The following is a 17,626-nucleotide window of genomic DNA, read 5'->3' as shown; positions in this document are numbered from 1 at the left end:
CATTTTTGAAATTGGGACTTAGAGCTTGTTTACACATGGCTACGACTACACTACAGAACTTAGCGCTGCTAGTGCAGAGGCTCGTAGTTATGTCAGCAGGAGAAGTTCTCCCACCGACATAGCACTGTCCACACCGGAGCTTAGGTCGGTTTAATTTACATCACCCAACGGGGTGGTTTATTCACACTCCTGCCTGAGCGACATAACTTATACCAACTTAAGCTGCAGTATGTACATAGCCATGGAGTTGTGCAGAAATAACAGTTTTTGCATAACTCCATGTGTGGATGCTTTTTCTGGAATAATAGTGCTTTATTCCTCTTTAGTTCAATCCACTTTTAAATTGTATTAAACTAAACAGGAACAAGGCACACACATTCTTGAATAAGTGTGTCCACACATAGCTGTCCCTGAATAGTTCCATGTATAAACAATAGTTCCTAAGTCCCTTAGGCACTTTTGAAACTTTTACCCCACAGCTTTGTAGTATGCAGAGTACAGGCTCTCCTCCGCAGAGGTTAAATTTGAAGGTGCTGCTGCAGGCTTCTGAAGGCTGGATTGATTATACTTACACCAAAATAAAAAAATCCTTTGTAATTCACACCTTGTTATTCTTATGCAAGTATGAGTTTAGTCAGTGATTTCGGAATAAGTGTCCATATACAGACTTGTACCAAAATCACAAAAGACGTGACTTAAAACTGAGTTAGGCCTTGTCTATCTGAGGGAAATTGACCAGGATAGCTATTTCAGAAAAATTATGCCAGTATAATTTAGCTTTGTGTAAACAGATATGTGGACACAGTTGGCAACGGGCTTTGTTGCAAGGATAGGTTCCTGGGTTAGTGGTTCTGCTGTGTGGTTGCTGGTGAGAATTTGCTTCAGGTTTGGGGGCTGTCTGTCCACTAACCCAGGAACCTATCCTTGCCTATCCAAACCTATCCAAAAGGCCTAATCACATCAGCCACACTATCAGAGGCTCGTTCACCTGCACATCTACAAATGTGATATATGCCATCATGTGCCAGCAATGCCCTTCTGCCATGTACATTGGCCAAACCGGACAGTCTCTACATAAAAGAATAAATGGACACAAATCAGACATCAAGAATTATAACATTCAAAAACCAGTCGGAGAACACTTCAATCTCTTTGGTCACTCAATTACAGACCTAAAAGTGGCAATTCTTCAACAAAAAAACTTCAGAAACAGACTCCAACGAGAGACTGCTGAATTGGAATTAAGTTGCAAACTAGATACAATTAACTTAGGCTTGAATAAAGACTGGGAGTGGATGGGTCATTACACAAAGTAAAACTATTTCCCCTTGTTTATTTCCCCTCCTACTGTCCTTGTCAACTGCTGGAAATGGCCCACCTTGATTATCACTACAAAAGGTCTCCCTCCCCCCACTCTCCTGCTGGTAATAGCTCACCTTAAGTGATCACTCTCGTTACAGTGTGTATGGTAACACCCACTGTTTCATGTTCTCTATGTATATAAATCTCCCCACTGTATTTTCCACTGAATGCATCTGATGAAGTGAGCTGTAGCTCACGAAAGCTTATGCTCAAATAAATTTGTTAGTCTCTAAGGTGCCACAAGTACTCCTTTTCTTTTTGCAAATACAGACTAACACGGCTGCTACTCTGAAACCTGTTATTCTGAAATAGTGACAGTAGCCAATTTCCACATGTAGACTAGCTGTTAGTGATTACAGTGGAAAAGCTAGAGAAAGAAAAGTATTTCCTTTCCTTTGCCTCTCAGCCTCTGCCTACTTTGTCTCTTCATCTGATGACCAGATCTCTAAGCTCCCCATTAGTTACACTGACTCAACCACAAAGTATGCTTGGGGAGACAGTCTCCCATTGAAGGGGGAGGAAGCCCTCTAGAGGCTAAATGGCAGGAAGGCAGCTAACCATCAGTTTACACTAGCAAGTCTGCATGTCAAATAGGAAACATCTTGACCAAAGACACAAAACTGAAAAGCCCCATTAAGCAGGAAATGGTATTTAAATAATGGGCAAATACTGAACAGCTGAATACTGGCAACAAGATACAAAGGTGATGGGCATGGTACAGAGACACAGATTTGATTACAAAGAGCAAAATGCTCTAAGATCTGCAGGGCCTTTCCCTAAACCAATATTCTGCTCTACATATATGCTTGGATCGCACAGTGAGGTCTTGTCTAGACTAGGGTTTGGAAATTTTTAACTAACACATGTCAATAACCCAAACACTTTCCAAATCCAAGTCTAGAAAAGCCCTGGGAGAAAAGAGTAGCACAGCAGATCTTCTCATCTTTAGAGAGTCAAGGGTAAAAATGTGTCCAGTTTCTACTTATTACAGTTCCACACATTTTCTTGCAACTTCAAATATAGTAACAACTAATGGGAAAGAGATAACTGAATCCTCACACAGTTATTCTGAAATTAGCATAATTTTTTAATATACTTAGCTAACCTCACTGGGAATGTCAATCAAACCCACACTTAAGAAAGTAACATACTAACAGTAAATCTGTGGGAAAATAAGACTGAGTGGAACCTGATGGATTTATTTCACAACAGGATTTGACCTGTAAAGGAAACAGAAATACATCTGGAGTTTTGGCGAGGAGGAAACAGCGACTGATTTTGACTTATTGTCAGTAGATATTCTTACATACCGGCATAAATTAGACAGTACAGGACCAGGCAAAGAGAAGATGAAAGGAGCAGAGAGAGAGACTGCATAAAAACAAAAGATGTTACTTCAGCTAATAATTTTAAAAGATCCAAATAAAATCCAGACAGAGAACAAACTCTTAGAATAATGGGACCAAGGGTCCTGTCACATTAATTCAGATTAAGGTAAGTGACGTAATAATGTGCACTAGTTTGCTGGGAAAGATATTCCCACAGAATTAGAGCTAACTTTGATCCCTGCAGGCAGTAGTGGGGCTCCTCGATAACCAAGAGCAGTGACACAACCAAAATGCTATAGCCAGGGGGGCTAGAAATCACCTGGTATACAAACTAAGCAGGGAGCGCCTCTCTATTGGGTGAGCCCAGTGCCTGAACCTCTAAAGGAAACCTCTGGTCAAGAAAGCCTTTCTACACCTCTGCACGGACACTACTGTCACGCACCTGCCCGCCCCAGAAGATACGGTAATAAACAAATCAAAGACCAACAAGAACCCAAGCGGGCGTAGGGCCAGAGACCCCCGAGTCATAATGTTGCTATTGGTTTCGGCGGGAGGGCAGATCCCCTTGGGGATCAGTACCAGCGCGCAGAGCCAGCTCCCCCTGCCCGCCGCGTTGCCACGACGGGAACGGCTACCCCAGGCCCGCCGTTGCTGTGGGGTGCCCACCCGCGGCCCAGGTTCCCCCTCACTCCCTAGCGCCGGCGACAATCGCTCTGCAGCCTGCCTTGCGCTGAGGGCCGCGGGGAGGGGCGTATGGGACAAGGCCGAGCTCCCAACCCTCATGCGTCCCACCGCCCGCGCCCGCTTGGCTGGAAAGCGGGTACCTTGTGCAGGGGCTGAGCCGCTCCCGCCGCCGCCGCGCGTTGGGAGGGGAGGCGGCGCGCGCGGAGAAGGCCCCACGTCGATAGGCCGGTAGGTGGCGCTCCGGTGCGCGCGCCCAGTGGGACAGGGGAGAGCCAGGGGCTATTCAGAAATTCACACCGCAGCCGTTAGTGGTAGCCAGCAGCACGCCTGCGGCGGCCAAGCCGCGCGCGGGGAAGAGGTGCACAGGCTCCGATTGGCTGACGCGGTAACGGCAGCATCCCTGGAGCCAATCAGAGAACACTGTCGGGACCTGTCGTTTCAAGGCACCTCTACCCCTGTTTCCCCACGCTGCCCAGCTCGCTGAGGAACCGCGGAGGCGGGGTGGTCCGGAAGTCTCCTCACTAACCACAGCCCCCGATCGCTCCCAGGCCTCACGATACCCGACCCACTCCGATGTGACCTGGAAGTACCCGCCGACCCGGAAGTGATCTGCTCTTTCCCCTCGCCCCAAAAGATGGCGGTCGGGTGAGCGCGTCCTGTTCGCGGAGACACCGCTCCGACAAGATGCTGCTGCCGCCGGAGCTCAGCGTCTCACTGCGAGTGGAGCGGCCCCTGCTGCCCGTCCGGCCCCGCACCCCGCCGCGGGCTCCGTTCTGCTTCTCCCCCAGCCGCCTCCGCTTCCATCGCCAGCACGAGTTCTTTGAGGTAAGGGCCCTGGCTGCGCCTACAGCTCCCGGCAGCCCTCCCGTGGCCTCCGGCCTGCTACCCGCGGGGCAGGCTGGGAAATGCAGTCCCAGCGGAGAGGGTACCTGTGCGCCCGACGGCACCAGCCTGGCCGAGCAGCAGCGAGCTCTGTTCTCGGTGCTTTCCCCTCCCTCCCCCCCCCCCCCCCCCGTAGGGTTCCTCCGACCCAGTGCCCGGGGGCTGCCCCTGCCCGCGAGAGACACCTGCTCCAGTGCCGCCGGAGCACAAATCACCAACTGGATCCAACCGAGACTCTCTTTGGGCGTCCTGTGTGTTTCGGTCTGACTGAGCTGTGAATCCCCGCTGTGCCCCTACCCGGGCCTCACCTCTGCTCGCTCTTCACGCTGTTCTGCCCCCCGCAGGCAGGCAAGCAGAGCAGGCAGCCCAAGAGAGGCTCAACTTTTCTAGACCGCTGGAGCTTCTCACGTCATTGCCAGACTGGCCGCAGCCGCAGCCAAAATCCCATTCCCCCCCAAATCAGGAGTGTTAATACTATGCTCTTGTTGAACAGCGGGAGCGTTTCATGTAGTCCTGTGACCCAGGACCTGTGGTTACAGGAAAATTGCCCGAACTTGAGAGACTTGCTCTAAGCCTATCCTACTGGTGGCAGGAGTCAGCCCAGCCACCTCCAGGGATGAGTCCCTCATGTGGTCTAGCTGGGGAATGCTTTGGGTTAAATCTCCCTCATCCCTGATGTGCTGAGCACTGCTGATGGCCAGGGTCTTCAGGCTCCTGGACGTGGATCCTATGTGTCTGCACTGCTAGACTACATGACATAGTTTTATGCAGATACTCATGTCTCTAGCCCATTTGGTTGCAAAAAATGTCTTTTAGTGCAAAGCAAACTGAGGTGAGCCTAAGTCTGCAGACAGATGGCTGCAGTACCTCTGCTGCTGTTCAGAGCTGTGTAAGTAGCAATGACAGTCAGGAATCCTGTCTGTGTTGTGCAGCTCTCAGGAAATGTCCGAGCAGCAGCAGAGACAAGCACTAGAGTTCGTCACAGAGGTTGAGGACCAAGTTTGAAACCAGTTAGAACCAGGAGCAGAACTGTACAGACTCGTCGTCCACCACCACCACCACCACTCTTCATCACAGCAGCTCAAAGGCCCTACGTTGTGAGGGTGGAACGACGGCCAGGTTGGGGTGAGAAGCACACAAGTGGGCCTGAAATATATAAGGCTTCTGTTAGCAGATACAAAAGCTAGAGCCGCCTAGCATGGCCAAGGACAACACACTGGAAGGAGTTACAACCCTCCCCTTTCCCAGCATCTAGGGTGGGTTTGTCTTCTTTCACCTGGATAGTGAGGCCTCTGCCTTTGGTTATAGACTCTGGCACTGTTAAATGAGTTTGTAACTAGTTAATGGCATGACTGGCAGCTCAATGTGTTGCTTAGGCTGGCACATGGCTGTCTCACTGTAACTAATTCAGCAGTTTTGTCAGTCTTCCGTCCTCCCAACTTTCTGTGATATGATGTCTGAAGGTAATGTTCTCTGTGTTAGTGGTGCCTGTCAGGGCACTCTGTCACCTGGTGAGGCACTGTGGGAGAACTGCTGAGTCTATTCCAGAACGCTCTGGTATGCAGCTAAGGCAACATGATACATGCAGATGTGTGAATGTGATTGTAATGGCAGAAAAGAAGCTGTATGGAAACAGATTTACAAGTAAAATGGTTCAAAGTGACTGTCGTCTTTGAAAGCTGCAGTGGACTGTGTCCCTTTTTTTTATTTAATTTTTTATAAAGAAAAAAACTGAAACCAGTCCATGATAGCAGCACATTTGTTGCTGTGCTGCCTGATTTAGCCACTTGGAACTTCTCAGCCATGGCACAGATAAAATTCTTGACTCCTGCTCCAGAAGCACAGCCCATTTCTACTAGAGCTAGAGAAGAATCCCCTTTGGATGTGTGATCCTTTGCAAACATTATACCCATGAGTTAGTCTCGGTGACCTTGAGTGTCTCTAGAATTATGTCCTCAGTTATTAGCAACAAAGCAGCTCATAGTAACAGTAAAGGACACTGGTACTTGTGTGTACGTAAACCCAGGGGCTCTATTGAGTATGCCAAGTTGCACTTTTAATTGTGGTCTATAAGCTGAGTTTAGCAAAGTTAGGTCAATATGTTATCCTTGATCCAGAGTCGAGTTCACAGTAACATGTATTCTCATTCTTAATTCTGTTTTAACAGAGTTACTTGTTGGGAATAAAAATAATTTCCAATTTGCTTTTTGAACACACGTTGCTGTAACATGCCTATAATCGCTATTCCCTGTTCCAGGATGGAGACATACATAGACACTTGTATCTCCAAGATATCTTAACAAATGTTACTGAAGTGACCGAAAGATCCAAGTAAGTGATGTCGTTCAGACAAATTCTGTTGTGGGTCTTGTTAACAAAAATGCATTTGATTGATTTTTTGACCCTCCCTCTAACTACCAGGTTGTGGTCCATGCTGTCTGTCAGAGTTGTATATATCTGGCTCAGACTGGATTCATTAAGAATAAACAAATGTTGAATAATTATGGAGTACTTTCAATCATTCCTAGTACCAGATCAAAGTAAACTGATTCCCCTTTGTTATTTCTTGACAAAGAGAGGTCTCTTGATGGATGGTACAGTTTTTTTTGTTTGTTTGTTTGTTGCATCTTCAGATAAGCTTTGGCTCCTGTTTCCTTAAGAGGAATATTTCTCTTTACACCAGTCCAAAAACGTCAGCATAAGTCATTGGAGTTGAGTCTTATCTGTCTGAGTTATACAGACACTAGACAGGGATGTCTTCAGTCTCCTTTATTTTTTTGCACTAACCATGGAGATGGAGAGGAAGGAAGGAAGACATCACAAAGTGCGGTAAAGTTGGATGATGTGATAGTTATTGAACCTGAAGTTTTCCATATAGTTATTGAAAGAAATTCAGGTTTTGAGAAAGTGTCTGGCTTTAAAATGATGTTAAATCTGAAATGTTGGTTATCTCTTTGCCACATCTGGAGAAATCATCCCTTCAGAAAACATGGGTGTAAATGGGCAATGCATTCCTGAAGATACCTGGGAATTTAAATCTCAGCTAACCTAGAAGATCTGAGCAAATTACATGATAGATCATTACTGCAGTCAATTAAAAGATATTTGGAGTTCAGGGGAAAATATGCAGTTGTTTGGTCAGGGAGAATAACCTGGTCAAAATGAACACATTGCCCAAGATCTTCATTTAGTTTCAAAATATTCAGTAATCATCCCAGAAAAAACTGGAAGGTACCTAGAGAACAAACTGAAAGCGAGTGTAGCTATTTCACAGAGATCTACTGGGATTTTGTAATATAATAGCTCATACTGCTGCTCAGTATTAATTCATTCCATAATTTATCGTAAGTTCAGCTCTGTATGTATGACCCACAGGTTCTAGCTGTGAGTTAGGTAAAAGGAGTTTGAGCCACAAATATGAGTTCCTAATTACAAAATCCTCACAAACTACTTCTATTGTGTCTCCAGTTTAATAGTGCTCATCTTCTCCTGTGTCGAGTAGATATTAATGAAAACTGCCATAATGTAGAGATTTTATTTAAATGTATGCAAAAGAACTGAGCCATATGCTCTGGGTGGCCTTGACATAACCTAAAAATACAAATGTTTTCATCGCTTCCTTCTAGGGTGTCAGAATTCTGTTGTCATATTGTTGGGTGCTGCCAGGTGTTTGATACCTTAGAGGGTTATGAACATCACTACAACACACTGCACAGGAACATGTGCTCTTTCTGCAAACGCTCTTTCCCCTCTGGGCATCTGTTGGATACACACATCCTAGAGTGGCATGACTCCCTCTTCCAGATAATGGCAGAGAAGCAAAATATGGTGAGTTGCAAGCAAAGATTTCATTGTGTATCCAGCACATGATAAATTTCTAGTAAAAATCCCCCCTGCACAATAACCTTGCTACGCCCTCTCCCCCAACTCATTTTTGGGTCAGGACCCCTACAATTACAAGACTGTGAAATTTCAGATTTAAATAGCGGAAATCCTAAAATTTACTATTTTTTAAAATGTTATGACCATGAAATTGATCAAAATGGACTGTATATTTGGTATGGTCCTAGTTATAGACAGAGTACAAGACACAAGTTGATTCACGCAAAAGGAAAACAATAACATTCTTTGCAGTCTCTAGTGCCTTCTGTCCAAGGATCTCTAAGGACTGCATGTGCTTTATGCCTCATAATGTCCAGTGATTTAAGAATGTATTATTCTTATTTTTCTGATGGAGAAACTTTGGCTCTCGGCGAGGAAGAGACTTTCCCATGGTCACACACAGTGCCAGGAGTAGAACCCAGATCTCCTGCATGTAGGACTAGCCATCCTTTCTCCTTTGCTTATTGTAAAAGTGAGAATTGGTGGATAAACACAAGTGACTTGAGCTAACTTCTCCCTAGGATAATAGTACCTAAAGTGAAGACAGGAAAGAAACAAGGGAAATGGGTTTCTTGTCAAACAGGCTCTGTCCTGCTTGTGCAGTGCTGGAGTAGTCGGTTTGCCCATCTGTGGAATTGGAATAGTTAACTGGTTTAATCAAACTAGCTTCCAACTTTGCTAATATTTAAGCATCCTGAGTTCAGTCAGCAGATAATTCTCTCTTCTGTCCTCTCTAAACTACACATTTTTATCAAGGAGGTTTCTTGCTGCCACCACATGCAGGTACTTGCCAGTATTGGACTTCCCAGGAGTTTTGCTTGATGGGCCTTAGCAGTTTGGACTTTGCTTCATACACAGGCAGTCAAGAAACCATGTGCAAGGGGTGGCAGAAAATGAACAATATTTTCCTAATACCCGAGATGGAAGTAGTTTCCCAACAAGTTAAACTAGTTCCAAATTTTGTGAAACAATCTCAGCGCACCCATGTAACTTGGAGATTGTAATGTGTGAATTCTATTGGTTTTCATAGGTTTTTTAAGGCTAAAAGGAACCATACAATCATATGGTCTTAATAATAACATAGGCCATAAAATATACTTCACCCAGTGGCTCCTGTGGTAAGAGGGAAAAGTCATTCCGTCCGTACATAAAAGCTGGAGAGCCCAATAGTTTGTGATTGATACACAATTCTAAAGATGTATCATCATCATCTACTGGATTCTCTCTGAAAAGTGATTTAGTCCAATGTGGAAGTGCTAGGTAAACATCTTGCCTTGCCTTGCCTTGGAGAAATTCTGTGAGAATAACTCCCATCTTGCTTATACTGCATGAGTTTTAGAATTACCTTTCCCTCTTCTTGCTTTTTAGTATCAGTGTTTGGTAGAAGGCTGTGCAGAGAAGTTCAAGAGCAGCAAAGACAGAAAAGATCACTTAGTCAAAGTTCATCTTTATCCTTCTGATTTTCGATTTGATAAACCAAAAAAAGCTAAAAGGTAAGTGCCAAATATACTGACAAAGCAAGAATTTATCCTTCTGTGTGCTGGGGACTGGTCCTCAGAAGCAGAGAACACCTGAAAATCCAGCAACCTCTGGGCTTAGTCAGTAGCACTTCATATTTACACAAGCTAGTGTCAGATTCCAGAGCTCCTGCATTCCCTTCCCGTAATTGCACTAGTTTATTCCTGGCCTCTTGTGTATAAAGAGGTTGTTTACTGAGTGCAAAAATGTTAGAGCCTAGCATGTGAATTCGTGAGCCAAGGAATACTGGACTTCAGGTCCTTCCAACAGGGATGACTTGCCCACATCACATGCGTGAAAGGGGTGCTAAAAAGACATTTGCTCACTCCTCACCCGTGAACCAATGAGTCCTCCCCATTTTGCCCAGCCCCCTGCTTCCCTTGCACTCTCCCTGAAGTACAGAGAGCCGAGCTGCACTCCCAGCAGCACCTGCTCTGCTCCGAAGGGTGCACTCTGTTCCCTTTTCTGAATGAGTGCAGGGCTGAAGGGCAAACAGTCTCCATTGTGGCGGCAGTGGCAGGAAAAGGCCTGCCAAGCTGTGTCAAGTGCAGGGATCCATCCCCAGAATGGGTGCATGGGCCTGGAGAGCCCAACACATGCTCAGGAATCCTATCCCAGATGGAGGAGCCTGGCAAGTCAACCAGAGGGTACCAGTGACCCTGCACAAGTAAGGGCCAGAGCCATTCCCTCCCAGTTCACGCTATCTGTGGGTTAGGGTGCTGCCCACAGCCAGACGACACTGGTCCCTCGCCTCTTCTGCAGCACTCTCTATTCTGGCGCGGGCCGAGGGATGTGCTGGCCACCGCTTCCCGCAGCCCCCATTGGCCTGGAGTGGCAAACCGCAGCCGGTGGGAGCTGCGATTGGCTGAACCTGTGGACGCAGCAGGTAAACAATCTGGCCCAGCCCACCAGGGGGCTTACCCTGACGGGCTGCGTGCCAAAGGTTGCCGATCCCTGGCTTAGAACTTGGAAAGGAAGTGAACTGCTGATTGTAGAAAGTGTCTTTCTTAGCCATGGGTCAGGCACCAACATTCATCTCTTTGGAGCATGACGCCCTAAGCTATGGAAGGAAGAAAACTCATTGGCCCTGCTCAGCCAGATGTATCCAGTTATGCTTTATGGGTATAAGAAAGAAGCTTGTGGTGAAGCCCATGTACTGTAATGCAGTAGTTCTGACTCTCCACTCTGAAGACCCCCTTGTAAGAGAGTTCCTCCTGTGAGACAGCTTCCCTCTAGAACTGCAGTGCTCTGCTTGCTTGAACATTTTACAGGCCACCAAGAGTGACCAAGGACACTCGCTGCCTTCTGTTAGCCCCCCTCTGACTCTCCTGAGCCTATTTTACTTAATTTGTTTTGTAACCTCCTGATCAAATGACCCTGGGCCCTTGATCCTTGGCTGACTAGGAGACAGTTGGCAGCTCCTGAAAGGAGGGTTTTGTTTCTGCAGCAGCATCAAGCACAGTAAGCCTCCCTCTAAGCTGGATGTGAGCATGCCAATGGATGTGAATGTGGAGACTTATGAGCAGTTGCAAGTGGATTCCATGGAAATCTGTCCCAGTGAGAGCGTGGAGAATCCTACCCAGCCTGTGAGTGGCCCAATTTCATCACCTCAGGAGAAAAAGCTCTATAAATCCAGGTCTGTTTTCCTTTATGTACACTCTTTGCAGCAGGGACTGGGTCTTCATATGTGCTGGGGCAGTACCTAGCGTAATAGGGCCCTGACCTTAACTGGGGCCTTTGGATGCTCTTGTGATATATTGCGAAGTAATACCTTTAAGTGCTCATCCCAAGTGAGGGGTGAGCCTTCTAAATACACATTTATGCACAAAGCTTAGCACTTGTGAAAAGTAAACATGACTTTTAATTGATGTTTGCAAAGAGCTTTGAAGAAAAAAGCAAATTCTAAGTGTTTATTTGCAGTTTACTAGGATTAAACTGTTGTTTCTGTACTTAACAGGTGGCAGCTGCAAATTTAATGCATTGTGCATTGATAGTGATTCATTTCTTTGATTCTTGCGGTCATAACTGAGAATCTTTGCAGTAACAGAGAAGTGTAATGAATGAGAAGCACACACTCACCCAAGGAAATGCCCTCAAATTCACCTTTTTTAAATAATCAGCCAGCCTGGGGGACTCGGAAGGGGTGCAGTCTTCTCTTGAGTCTTACTTTGTAGGGTTACCATATTTGAACATTCAAAACAGAGGACACTCCACATTGGGGTGATGTCAGCCGCACCCACAGTCCACCCCCGCTCCGCCCCCACTCTGCCCCAGGTCATGCCCCTCCCCGCTCAGCTTCGCCACCGCACCCCTCCTCACCCCCTGGCCCGCCATTGGCTTGCTGCATCCCTCCTCAGTCCCCCACCCACTGCTCGCCTTCTCCCACCTGCCACTCACCTCCTCACTCCCCTTCCAGAAACCCCCATGCCCGCCCCGAGAACCCCTGTCTGCCACTGGCTCGCTGCTTGCCTCCTCACCCCTGCCCACCGCTGGCTCTGTCGCCGCTCGCCTCTTCAACCCCCACTGCCTGCTGCTGGCCTTTTCACCGCCCCCATCTGCCGCTGGCTTGCCGCCTGCCTCCTCACCCTCCCTCCAGCCCGCAGCTGGTTCCCTCACTGCTCTCCTCTTCACCCTCCCCGCCCGCCACTTGCCTCCTCGCCCTCCCCCCCCCGCTCGCCTACTCACCCCTCCTGCTGCAGGTCCCTCAGCTCCTAGGATCGGGTCAGGGCTTGCAGGCACCGGCAGCGGGCAGAGAGCCCTCCACCCCCCGATCCAACCCTAGGAGCCAGAGGGACCTGCTGGATGCTTCCCGGGAGCCACCCCAGGTAAGTACCGCTGGGCCCCCCCACCTTGCCCCCTGGGAGGTCCCTCTGGCTCTTAGGATCGGGGGGGGGGGAGGGGAGGGCTCTCTGTGTGTTGCCGGCGCCTGCAAGGCCTGCTCCGCAGCTCTGGCAGCTCCCATCTAGGGTTACCATACATCCCTGTTTTCCTGGACGTTTTTAGATATTTAAAAATTCCTCCCGGATGGCGATTTAAGAACTAAAAAGCCGGACATGTCTGGGAAAATACGGATATATGGTAACCCTATATTTAGGATCCAGCTAAAGCAAGTGGATTTGATTGTGTGCTGTACCTCCAGCAGGTGAGATGAGTTGTGCAAAGGTGGCTCCAAATTCTGGGCTGCTCTGTGGATTGAAACTGCCATCAGTATAGTTAGAGCAGCCTCTGGTGTAACTGGGACTTGCAAGGGGCAGTGTAGAGCCAATTGTGGTTCCTGTACAGCCCTTGTATGCTACTGCAGCAATGCACAGGGGCCAGGATGGGGGTCAAAACCTATAGCTTTTTATGTATTCTTTTCTTTTAAATCTGAAGTTCATTATGTGTACCAATTTAAATTTATTATAAGTATTTTCTACATTTTCAAATATATTTCAATTACAACGCAGAATACAATGCTCACTTTTATATTATTATTTTTTATTACAAATATTTGCAAATTGAAGCATGATGGGGCATAAGACTGTTTAACATATCTGGCAGATAAATACCTTGCAACGCTGGCTGCAACAGTGCCATGCGAATGCCTGTTCTCATTTTTAAGTGACATTGTAAATAAGCAGCAGGCAGCATTGTCTCCTGTAAATGAAAATAAACTTGTTTGTCTTACTACTTGTTCAACCAATCACTAGGACTGAGTGGGCTTGCAGGCTCTAAAGCGGGGTTGGGCAAATCTTTTGGGCCAAGGGCCACATCTGGGTGGGGAAATTGTATGCAGGGCTGGGGCAGGGGGTTGGGATGCGGGAGGGGGTGTGATGTGCAGGATCAGGCCCAGGACAAGGGATTGGGGTAGAGGAGGGGTGTGGGGTGTATGAGGGGCCTCAGGGCAAGGAATTGGGGCAGAGGAGGGGTGCGGAGTGTACGAGGGGCTCAGGGAAGGGAATTGGGGTGCAGGGCGCAGCAGGGGGCTCAGGGCAGGGAGTTGGGGTGCAGGAGGGCTGTGAGGTGCAGGAAGGGGGCTCAGGGCAGGGAGTTGGGGTGCAGGAGTGATGCGAGGTGCAGGCAGGGAGTTGGGGGGGCAGGGTGCAGGAGGGGTTTGGGCTCCGGCCTGGTGCCGCTTACCTAAAGTGGCTCCGGGGTGGCAGTGGTGCGCACCGGGGTCAGGGCAGGCTTCCTGCCTGCCTGCCCTGGCCCCATGCGGCGCTGCTCCAGGAAGCAGCTGGAACCATTTCCCTGTGCGACACCTGGGGGGGGGGGCGCGGCACAGGGCTCTGCGTGCTGCCCTTGCCACACCTCTAGGTACCTACCCCGAAGCTCCCATTGGCCGCAGTTCCCTGTTCCCAGCCAATGGGAGCTGCAGGGGGCAGTGCCTGGAGGCAAGGGCAACGCACGGAGCCCTCTGCCCCACCTCCCCCAGGGGCCGTGCAGGGACGTAGTACCAACCGCTTCTGAGAGCGGCGCGGGGCCTGTGGCACCACAGGGGACAATCCCGCGGGCCGGATCCAAAGCCCTGACGGGATGGAGTTTGCCCATCCCTGCGCTAAAGTTTTACATTGTTTTGTTTTTGACTGCAGTTATGTAAATAAAAATAATTCTCCATTTGTAAGTTGCACTTTCATGATAAAGATATTGTACTACAGTACTTGTATGAGGTGAATTGAAAAATACTATTTCTTTTTTCTTTTTTACAGTGCAAATATTTGTAATAAAGTGAGCACTGTACATTTTGTATTCTGAGTAACTGAAATTAATATATTTGAAAATGTAGAAAATACAAAATATTTATAATAAATTTAAATTGGTATTCTATTGTTTAACAGTGTGATTTAAAACTGCAGTTAATCACAATTAATTTTTTAATCAAGTTGATTTGTTTTGAGGTAATCACTTGAGTTAAAAGTGATTAATTGACAGCCCTAATTGTTAGTAACACATGAGGTTTTTAACTCTAAAATAATTCCTGGGATCTAATTCACTTGTCAGCATTTCTGCTGTTTTATTATTTGCATTTTCTCTCAAACCTAAGCTCGTCACTTTCACTTAACAAAAATTCCCCACCAGTTCTGCTGAGCTGGCGTGAGCATTGGTGGGAGTCCTAGTATAGACAAGGCTGTACTGGCCAGGCACATTTTTACCATTTTGTCCATTAATATGGTGAAAAAATTTAAATGAGATAGTGGGAAAATGGCTCTAGCTGCAGGAGACTTGCTAACACTGGTCCAGAAAAACAGGGTGAATATTTTTGTAAAATTCCCTAACTTGACTCAGGCCTCAGTCCCAGGCTTCAAGCCTTGCCTACCCATAATAATGGTAAAAATTTCAAAGCCTACAAAAGGAGATTGCACCCATTTAGCTATATTGCTTTTTAAACCAGTGAAGTTAAATCAGTGAAACTTTGTTGTGTAGACAGGGCCTAGCCACAAACTTTTCAGTCTCCTTTAAGATACAAATGTATAACTTCAAGCCTGTTGTATGCCTCATTAAACTTCACTTTACCAAAAAATCGAATTGGGGGCGAGTAGTGGTTTTCCAAGTTCTGCCCACAAAATAAGGTCCTTATGCTTCAGATGCCAAAATAAGACACTGCTGACATTAAACTGTGTAGATGTTCAAAAAATTATGCTGTGTGTTCTGCGGGGCTTGACTCCCCCTTGGTGAGGCTTGCCCTGCTAGCCTCTTGGGGCTTGGCTCCTTGATTTCGGAAGAGGGAGGAATAAGAGGAGGTATCCTTCAGATGTATCACACATGGTGTCAAAATGAGCTTGTGGAGATCTTCATAATGTGATATTTCCCCCCCCCCCCCCCTTTGGGCAGTGAAATAGTTAAGTGTTGACATGTCAACTCAGATGCCTAACAATAGCTCACCAACTTGATGAGATGAACAGGGAAATTCAAACCTCACAGATGCTGTTTCAGATTGTCTGCAGGCAGACACCGCTGCATCTGTTAAAAACCCTTCAAAATGTGAACAGAATGTATTATTCTTAGATTCCAAAGCCAGAAGGGACCATTGTGATGATCTAGCTTGACCTCCTGTATGTCACAGGCCAGAGAACTTCCCCAAAATAATTCCCAGAGAAGATCTCTTAGAAAAACATTCAATCTTGCTTTAAAAATTGTCGGTGATGGAGAATCTATTGTGACCCTTTGTAAATTGTTCTAATGATTCATTACTCTCACTATTAAAAATTTATGCCTTTATTTTCAGTCTGAATTGTCTAGCTTCAAATTCTAGCCTTTGGATCGTATTATATCTTTATCTGCTACACTGAAGAGCCCATAATTAAATATTTGCTCCCCATGTAGATACTTGTAGACTGTAATCAAGTCACTGCTTAACCATCTTTTTGTTACACTCAAGAAGCTTAATCTATTTAGCTTATCATTATAAGGGGACATAACAGTTTTCAAGTACATAAAAGGTTGTTACAAGGAGGAGAGAGAAAAATTCTTCTTAACCACTGAGGATAGGACAAGAAGTAATGGGCATAAATTCAAGCAAGGGAGGTTTAGGTTGGACATTAGGAAAAACTTCCTAACTGTCAGGGTGGTTAAGAACTGGAATAAATTGCCTGGGGAGATTGTGGAACCTTCATCATTGGAGATTTTAAGAGCAGGTTAGACAAACACCTGTCAGGGATAGTCTAGATAATACATAGCCCTGCAGTGCAGGGAACTGGACTAGATGACCTCTTGAGGTCCTTTCCAGTCCCATGATTCTACAAGGTATGTTTTCTAATTCTTTAATCGTTCTATGGACCCTCTCCAATCTATCAATATCCTTCTTGAATTATGGGCACCAGAACTGGACACAGAATTACAGCAGCAGTTGCACCAGTGGCAAATACTGAGCTAAAATAACCTCTCTATTCCTACTTGAAATTCCCCTGTTTATGCATCTCAGGATCACATTAGCTTTTTGACCACAGTGTCACACTGGGAACTCATGTTCAGTTGATTATCTGCCATGACCTCCAAATCTCTTTGTGTCACTGCTTCCCAGGATAGGGTCCCCCGTCCTGTAAGTATGGCCTACATTCTTTATTCAAAAATGTATACATTTACATTTAACTGTATTAAAATGCATATTATTTGCTTGTGGACTGTTTACCAAGTGATCCATATAGCTCTGAATCAGTGACCTGTCCTCTTCATTATTTACCACTCTCCCAATCTTTGTATCATTCGCAAACATTATCAGTCATGATTTTATGGTTTCTTCCAGGTCATTGATGAAGATGTTAAATAGCATTCATAAGGGCTAGAGGGATTTTTAAAGAGTTTAGGGTGTGGAGAACTAAAGGGTTGCCAAGGAGAGGTAGAAGTATGCTGCATCCTCACAGACCCATCTGTCCCCATTCAAGTCCTGCCTTTACATTGCTGACTGTGTCCCTATGAAGCAGAACTTTTGCTAATGCGTACTCTGTTAAAGAGCAAAAAGAAAAGGAGTACTTGTGGCACCTTAGAGACTAACCAATTTATTTGAGCATGAGCTTTCGTGAGCTACAGCTCACTTCATCGGATGCATACTGTGGAAGAGAGCAGTCATTGTCATTCCCTTTCAAACTAAATTGGTATCTTGTTAGGCATCTCAGCAAAGTGACCATTCCGGTTAAGTGTGCTTGCTCTGAGTGGCACATACATAAGTACAAAGAAACAAGACCTCAAGATTTTTGTATTAACATGGTATGTTTTTGTTGTAGAATCCCATCAACTGTTTGCTTCGGGCAGGGCGCCAGCCGAGGATTTAAAAGCATGAAGAAGAAAGTATGAAGGTCACTGCAGCAGATTCACAAGGAATGACAAGTAAAGACAAGCAGAAAAGGCCTCACCCACTGAGGTTAATAAAAGATAAAACTAATCATTCATGGGTTTGCTTGCTCCTCCTGGTTGAGCACAATCTGCGTGTTGAATCTGCTGTACGCTGAGGGCAGGGAAGGCTTGGGGTTGTCCATTGTGATCATGGATAATCC

The 17,626-nt window shown here is 46.3% G+C and overlaps 2 protein-coding genes across 6 annotated transcripts in view; one reads left to right on the top strand and one right to left on the bottom strand.

Moving 5' to 3' along the window:
• Positions 1 to 3,650, bottom strand: part of TUBGCP2 (tubulin gamma complex associated protein 2) — an 82,846-nt gene extending 79,196 nt beyond the window's left edge. The window contains exons 1-2 of one of the 4 annotated variants that reach the window (XM_037905386.2): positions 3,515 to 3,646; positions 2,673 to 2,733 (exon numbers count right to left, since the gene is read on the bottom strand). Coding sequence is in view for 1 of the 4 variants with exons in the window: in XM_043551782.1 (XP_043407717.1) it covers positions 3,380 to 3,473 (94 nt within the window). In the remaining 3 variants the exon portion in view is untranslated. Of the gene's footprint in view, positions 1 to 2,517; positions 2,583 to 2,672; positions 2,734 to 3,379; positions 3,485 to 3,514 lie in introns of those variants that run through there. The other 3 variants (XM_037905385.2, XM_043551782.1, XM_043551783.1) reach the window with 3 other exon arrangements.
• Positions 3,651 to 4,058: 408 nt separating this feature from the next.
• Positions 4,059 to 17,519, top strand: ZNF511 (zinc finger protein 511). Of its 2 annotated transcripts, none has more exons than XM_037905390.2 (6): positions 4,059 to 4,199; positions 6,514 to 6,587; positions 7,883 to 8,084; positions 9,507 to 9,631; positions 11,107 to 11,292; positions 17,357 to 17,519. In XM_037905390.2, the coding sequence occupies exons 1-6, from the start codon at positions 4,059 to 4,061 to the stop codon at positions 17,424 to 17,426; spliced, it is 798 nt and encodes a 265-aa protein (XP_037761318.1). In that variant the 3' UTR covers positions 17,427 to 17,519. The 2 variants fall into 2 exon arrangements, with proteins under 2 accessions (XP_037761318.1, XP_037761317.1); XM_037905389.2 differs by having other exon boundaries at positions 11,104 to 11,292.
• Positions 17,520 to 17,626: the final 107 nt, after the last annotated feature.

This window comes from Chelonia mydas, chromosome 7 (genome assembly GCF_015237465.2).
Source record: "Chelonia mydas isolate rCheMyd1 chromosome 7, rCheMyd1.pri.v2, whole genome shotgun sequence".
Taxonomy (NCBI): Eukaryota; Metazoa; Chordata; order Testudines; family Cheloniidae; genus Chelonia; species Chelonia mydas.
This window is presented reverse-complemented; position numbering and strand designations above follow the sequence as displayed.